The sequence below is a fragment of the Suncus etruscus genome, chromosome X (genome assembly GCF_024139225.1).
Source record: "Suncus etruscus isolate mSunEtr1 chromosome X, mSunEtr1.pri.cur, whole genome shotgun sequence".
Lineage (NCBI taxonomy): Eukaryota > Metazoa > Chordata > Mammalia > Eulipotyphla > Soricidae > Suncus > Suncus etruscus.
The window spans coordinates 59692319-59699356 of NC_064868.1; the positions used below are offsets into that span (position 1 = coordinate 59692319).

Here is a 7038-nt window from a genome sequence, read left to right on the forward strand (position 1 = left end):
CTGGTCACTCTATATAAGAAGTATATATCTTTTTTTTTTTGAAGCACAGGTCTAGCATACATTGTTTAACCCAGTTGCATTACTGTTTTAAGGAACATAATAATGCATATTTATGTTTTAAAGCATTTCTTCTGAGTTTATATTTTCCTTTTTTCCACATAATAGTTTTAATATCTTCAGTTTGACACTCAGTTTCGATTTATTTCTATAATTGTACTTTCTTTGACCATAATTTCTTACTGTACCTTTCCATCTCATAGTGTGACAGGTTTCTTCATCCTTCTTACAGTAGATTAAAAATCATAATTTATTTCTACTTTTCAAATGATTGCAATTCAGTTTTTGTCACTGAATCAGGATATCCATCAAAACTAAACTTTTTCTACTATTGGGAACACCAAAGTGCCTATTTTTGATGCACATGCATAGGATCAATAATAAAACCTCTTAGTTGTATCACTTTAGACAAAGTCAAACAATTCCACTACATAATGTAAAATCAGATCTTTAATAAGCATTTACGGCATGACCATTACAGGAACATTAACCCATAACATGCAACAGAATGATTCCATTTGGACATAGTTCTAACATATAAATTCAACTTTACAGTTAACAGCAATTTATTCCACTAAAGAAAACAACTAAATGTATTTCAATTTTTCATGTTAGAAAATGTATTCTTTTTTTGAAGTTTCAAGTAGTATTTAGGAAATTTAACTCCCCCTGTCTAACCTCTAAAAGATCATATGATTATTTAAAAGTACAGTTGTATACACACAGCTCCTTTAACATGAGAAAATAAATTCATGGACTCAATAGTGTGTATTAATCAATTAGCTGGTTTGATTTTAATTGTTAATTTTTAAAGGGCTCCTGCAGTATGGTGGATTGTTCAGGTGGGAAAAATCATCAGATCAAAGTAAAGAGCCTTGCTCTCACAGTGAGGGAGGAAACATGCAGCGGCAAACAGGACAAGTGCCTGACTTCTGAAGCCATATAGAAACACATGCCTTATGAAAATAGTGGTGGCAGGGGAGTTCCGTTGCCACCTCTCCCTTCACATATTCACTGCAACATATTGGACAGCACATTTCCTGCCCCACTGTGCTGTGATCTTCAGTGAGTAGAATTTCAGGGAGAGTGTTAATGCTCTCCATGCTTGCTGGTGGATTGGCTACCTCTACATCCACTGCCAGAGATTCCAAGTGAGCAAGTGCTGTTTCCATAGCCTGGGCCAGGCGTTCTTCAAGAGCCATATATGTAAGGAACTGAGGATCCACGTATGAAATGGCTTCAGCCACCCCAAGTCCATCTGCAAATCCATCGAAGAGGCTCCAATCTACGTCAAGGTCTTCACTGACACTGGAGTCATCTTCAAGGTTATTATTTCCATCGAGCATGAATACTCCAGATTGTAAAAGCTCATGGCCAGAATCATTTTCACGCTCACTATTGCTTTCATGTGCATTGAATTGAAGCCAAGGGACTTCACCTTCCCCTGCCTGCTCCTCTTCCTGAATGGGTCTTTGAACATCTGCAAGTTCACTGTTGATGTTGTTTTCAGAAGCAGCAGTGCCACCGGAGGTGATCCCAGCACTAGTATTCACTCTGGCTTGCTCGGGTTCACGTTCTTCTCTAATTGGCAGATTCTCCCAGCTTTCACAACTGGAGGATAGTGTGTGCCCCCGACGTCGATATTTCTGACGTAGAGCTTCAATCCACTCTTTGTCACTGTCAGAGTCATCGTCGTCATCATCATCCTCAAAGAATCTATAGTAGTTATCACTGTGCGTCCAGAAATCAGGGTCAGCCATAGATCGACGCTGTCTTGGCACTTTTTCTGGTTTAGCTTGCTCATTCCTGCCACCTATCTTGTCTTCACGGTATTTAACCCCAGAGTAGCTAGCTGAACTTTCTCCTCTGCTTCTTGCTAAGCCATCAATGCTGGCCCACGTAGAAGTAATTTGTGTCATATCATCATCATCATCAGTATCAAAAAATACTTTTGTCTTTATGCAATTTGAACTGGCTAGACTTCTGACTTTGGGTCTCACTACTGGTTCTTCTGAACTCAGAAGGGGTTTTTCCCCACCACCACAAATACTCACAGGAGCCCTGTTGGGGTACAAGGATACATTATGTACCTGTCTCTCAGTCTCGATGTAGCTGCTATTTGTGGTCATCTTGCTTTCAGTATGGGCCTGAGACCCCATTCTATTCTGTTGTAGAAACTCAGCCCTGCTAATAGAGCATCTTGACCCAGGATATGGATCTAGTTTATCAATTTCTTCTCCCATATCATGGTTAAAACCAGAAAACGGTGTGTTTACACTAGGCAAAGACCTCATACCTTTATCTTGATCATATAGCATTTCATCTTTAAACATGCCAGTTTTCCCTCTCACTGGTACACGCTCAGGCCCTGCCTCTGCCCCCAAACAGCCATCTGCCCCCAAATAGTCAACATGTCCATAAGCCATTCCTCTTCTGCTACCTGAAGCATGGTACTCTCTTGGCAGGTACCTGGAATAGTCCTCATCACCAGCGTTTAAGCTGCATCCCAAGCTTGTGTTGTCATCCCATCTCCGACGTGTGGTAGAAAATGGTGATCGGCTTCGCCTGGTGGATTGGCTGGAGGTTGATCTATGCATTGGAGTTTTGGAGGTTGTCTTTCTCTCACTGGAAATCCTTTCCCACTGGCTCATAGATTACCTGCAACTGACACAAGTATGCTTTTTACAAACTTCTGTCTACAATAAATTTATAATGTTTTGGGGGTATAGAGGCTTGCTATGATTATGACCTAATGCTGACAGGAAATTTCTAGTACAGCCAGGGTTCCAGGGAAAAGGATCAGCCTTTCTAAACATACTTTGGAAATTGAAAGGTCAAATCAGTGCAGAATTAAGGAGCAGGGAGATCTAACTTTACTTTGAATAGGCAGGTAAAGAGGCCCTGAAAAGTCTGGTTTACTTTCTTCTCAGCCCATGAGAAACATTCCAGTGATAGTCATATGTTAATGTTAGCAAAAATAACTATAGAATTGGGTTTATAGGAAAGCTGGGTTTAGGTTAGAATCTGAAAGGTGAGTGGATGCTTAGAAGGTGAGTGAAGTACTAAGGAATTATGCCAAAGACAGTTTGAAAAGAAGAAAGAAAGCTATGGAATTTAAAAAACAAATTTTTGGGGGGAGCACATACCCGGTGATGCTCAGGGGTTACTCCTGGCTCTGTGCTCAGAAATAGCTTCTGGCTTGGGGGACCAAATGGGATGCTAGGGGATCGAACCATGATGCATCCTAGGCTAGTGCAGGCAAGGCAGATGTCTTACCACTTGAGCCACCGCTCTGGCCTCAGAAAGAAAGCTATGGAGGATTTTTATAGAGTATCTGCATTTTTCTGAGCAGTGCAGACATACAGGATAAATGCTAATTGAAATAGGGTGAAAAACAGAGAATACTGTATTTGCCTAAGTGCCTTTTTTGTCTATCAGGAGGAGAAAAGTTGGTAGAAAGAGGACTTAGCAATGATGCAACAGAGAGATATTTGTGTTTTTAAGGGAAGTGCCAGGGTGGGTTAGGGAATACATGAAAGCATCAGCCAGAATAAGGCCTATTCTGGATACATGAATGAAATAATAGGAGTGATTAGAGTAGATCAGAAGAAAAGGAGTTATCTGGAACTAGGAGAGAAAGATACTATATGTATATGGTTGCATGTGTGGCAGCTCCCTCTGTGGCAGACATAGAAAAGCACATCACTACCGAAAAAGGGTACCCATGACTCTCTGTTCCTACCTTTGTTAATCAAAATGGACCTGTGTGAACAAATACAATTATGTGAAGGGGAAACAATATGTGAGGGAGAGGGATGTGCATGTGGCAGGCAGCACAGGGCCTAGCAATCAAGGATGTCTGTGAATGTGGTAAATAGGAGGGGAATGTGTCCCTGGAGACAGATTTATGTGAGTGCATACATGGTCCTAAGACAGGACAGTTTAGTGCTCACTTTGGCAGCACATATACTAAAATTGGAACAATACAGTAGGGGGCAGAGCAATATCATAGCAGGTTTTCCTTGAAAGTTTCTGACATGGGTTTGATTCTCTGCATAATCCCATATGGTTCCCCAAGCTAGCCAGGAGTGATTTCTGAGCCCAGAGCCAGAGGTAATCCCTGAGAGCAGCTGCATTTTACCTCAAACCCCCAAAAATCTAAAAAATAAAAGTAAAATAAAATAATACAGAAAAATTAGCATGGCCCCTGTAAAAGGATGTAAAGCAATTTCATGAAGCTTTCCATATTTTTAATATACTGAATCTGAACAATGGGACTTTATCAAACTAAAAAAAAGTTTCTGTTCTGCAAAAGAAACACAAGCTAAATCTAAAAGATAGCTAACTGAGTGGGAGAAAATATTTTCACTCAACACCCCAGATAAAGAGTTATCTAAGATATACAATTTACAAATGTTAACCGAGCAAAACCTAAAAAAAAACATAAAAATGAAAGACAAATAGATGGCCAAGGAACACAAGAATAAATGCTTATCATTAGAAAAATCCTAACAAAAGATCATCTTACACCAGTGAGGATGGTACATATCAAAACTATTGGAACAATTTGTGTTGGTGGAGATGTAGAGAAAAAGGAAGTGCTGGTGGTTCAACCGCTATGAAAAACAGTATGGAAGGTTCTCAGTAAACTCAGAATTGTGCTGCTATATAATCCAGAAATCCTGTACACCGCTATTCATCACAGCACTCAGGACAATAGCTAAGAATTGGAATCAACCTAAATGTCCAATAAGATGAGTGCATAATGAAGATGTGGTACATATATCCAATAGAATACTATATAGCTATATGAAATAATGCAATCATGCAATTGACTACACCATGGATGGAACTGGAAAATATCATGTTAAATGATGTAAGCCTAAAGGCATATGATAAATACAAGATGATATCACTTATATGTGGTATTTAGAATAACTGTATGGGCCCGGAGAGATAGCACAGCAGCGTTTGCCTTGCAAGCAGCCGATCCAGGACCAAAGGTGGTTGGTTCGAATCCCGGTGTCCCATATGGTCCCCCGTGCCTGCCAGGAGCTATTTCTGAGCAGACAGCCAGGAGTAACCCCTGAGCACCGCCGGGTGTGAGCCAAAAACCAAAAAAAAAAAAAAATAGAATAACTGTATGAAAAATAATGGTTTGTTGAAAACACTCTAGGCCCCTAGAGTATAGTGAGAAGAACAAATGAAATAGCGTGGAGGAGAAAGAAAAATATGAAAATGATGGGGGACAGGCATTACAGGTGCATTGGTGGTGTTAAAAAAAAGTACAGAAATACCCAAGCTCCAGAGTCAACAACAATGAAATCATGAGACCCAAACTTTAACTTAAAAAACTAAACTTAAAAATGGGCCTTTATGATGCAGACTATGGTGGGAGGTAGTGGCACGGAATGGACTCTGGGTAGAAGAGTTGACACTGATGGTGGAATTCGTGCTGAAACACTGGATGCCTAAAACTCAGCTATGAGTAACTTTGTCAATAAATTAAAAATATTAATAAACAGGAAAGTCTACATACATGCATATGGCATACAGCGAACAAATCAAGGCAGCATTTGAGAGGGGATATGTGAAGGCTTGTGTATGGTTGTTGCACATATTTGTAAGAGGTATACAAATGAGGGGGTAGTAATCCAAAGATGTCCTCATATGTGTATGTACCAAGTCGACTGGAAGATGTTGTGTGACTGTTCTGTGAGTAATGGACAGAACAAACATAGGCAAAGGAAGTTAGGAGGAAGTTCTGAGGATATGTAAGTGTCAGGAGGATCACATGGAATTCGAGGGTTGAGCTTTGAATATATATGGGAAAGGGTGCTAGAAGATCTGAAAGAGAAAGTATATGTGTGCAGACAAAGGCATACATGGGACAGGGAATTCTTGAGTACTGGTGGTAGGGAGGGAGTCCAATGTAAGGTTCCTCTGAATGTGTTGCTGCAAGCACATATGTGTTCAGTGCGCATACTCAGCTATAGGGAGAAGTAGGGGTGGTGATGACACAATTAGCTACAGAGGAATGTTATCATTTCAAACTGCAGATCTGAGCTAGCAGATTTGACTTCAAATAGTACGGCAGGGAGGGAGTAAAAAAAAATAAAGAAAAAATGTGTGTGGCGATCAAGATTCTCCCTGAGATTTTTTTTTTCTGGCAACACTTTGCTCGGGAATCAGCTCTTGACTGAAAGAAAATCTTACAATGTTGCTACTCAGTAAGAAGCGAAAGGGGGGAAGAATTGGAACGGAAAATTGGACACAGGATCCAAGAATAAAGGAGAGAGAAGTGGGGATGAGCGAAGGAAGAGAAGCTGCTGAGGCCCGCGATCACCATTCCGCTTCGGAACGGAGAAACTGAATCAGCAGGCCAGGTGGAAGGGGGCCCGGTGGCAGGAGTGGGGGTGGGGTTCCCACCCCAGAAACCGGGCTGATGAATGGAGGATGGGGCCTCCAACCAGTCTAAGGGGGACAGAGGCCTCGAGTCGCACAGTATTCGATTCCAAATCCTCCCCTCCCCTTCTCCACGGGCAAGCTTGAAATTTTGCGCTAATCCTTCTCCCAGATCTGCACAGTCGCGTCCCCAGTGATCATTTCCACGTCCGAACACGTGGCCAGACGACCGTGACGGGCTGAATTGGGAAAGAAATGACATTTCACTCACCCGGTGCTCGCACCAACCAGGTCTCCAAAGGAGAAGAGCTCTCAGACCTCCGACCACGTCTACCGCCGGAGTCGCAGCTCCCAAGTCTCCGGCTCCTCCCACTCCAGCCAGCCGAAGAGAGGGAGGGCTGCGGCTGCGACAGCGGAAGTGACTGTGGCAGAGGCTGGTGCCCGCCCCTTGATGTGGCTGGAGGGAGGCTCTGCAGGCCTCCACTCCCCTAGTCTGGTGACCCAAAAAACATTATTACCTTTGAAATCATGAAATCGGCCAGAATACCGAAAAGGATAGCAAAAAACCTACCACAG

The 7038-nt window shown here is 42.0% G+C and overlaps 1 protein-coding gene and 1 pseudogene across 2 annotated transcripts; one reads left to right on the forward strand and one right to left on the reverse strand.

Annotated features, from left to right (window-relative positions):
- Positions 1-489: 489 nt before the first annotated feature.
- Positions 490-6823, reverse strand: PJA1 (praja ring finger ubiquitin ligase 1). 2 transcript variants are annotated; one of them, XM_049767244.1, is made up of 2 exons: positions 6734-6823; positions 490-2721 (listed from the first exon to the last, which is right to left on the reverse strand). In XM_049767244.1, exon 2 carries the CDS (start codon positions 2706-2708, stop codon positions 939-941), a length of 1770 nt encoding a protein of 589 aa, XP_049623201.1. In that variant the 5' UTR covers positions 2709-2721; positions 6734-6823; the 3' UTR covers positions 490-938. The 2 variants fall into 2 exon arrangements, with proteins under 2 accessions (XP_049623201.1, XP_049623202.1); XM_049767245.1 differs by having other exon boundaries at positions 490-2715; positions 6734-6815.
- Positions 4228-4309, forward strand: LOC125999599 (uncharacterized; annotated as a pseudogene).
- Positions 6824-7038: the final 215 nt, after the last annotated feature.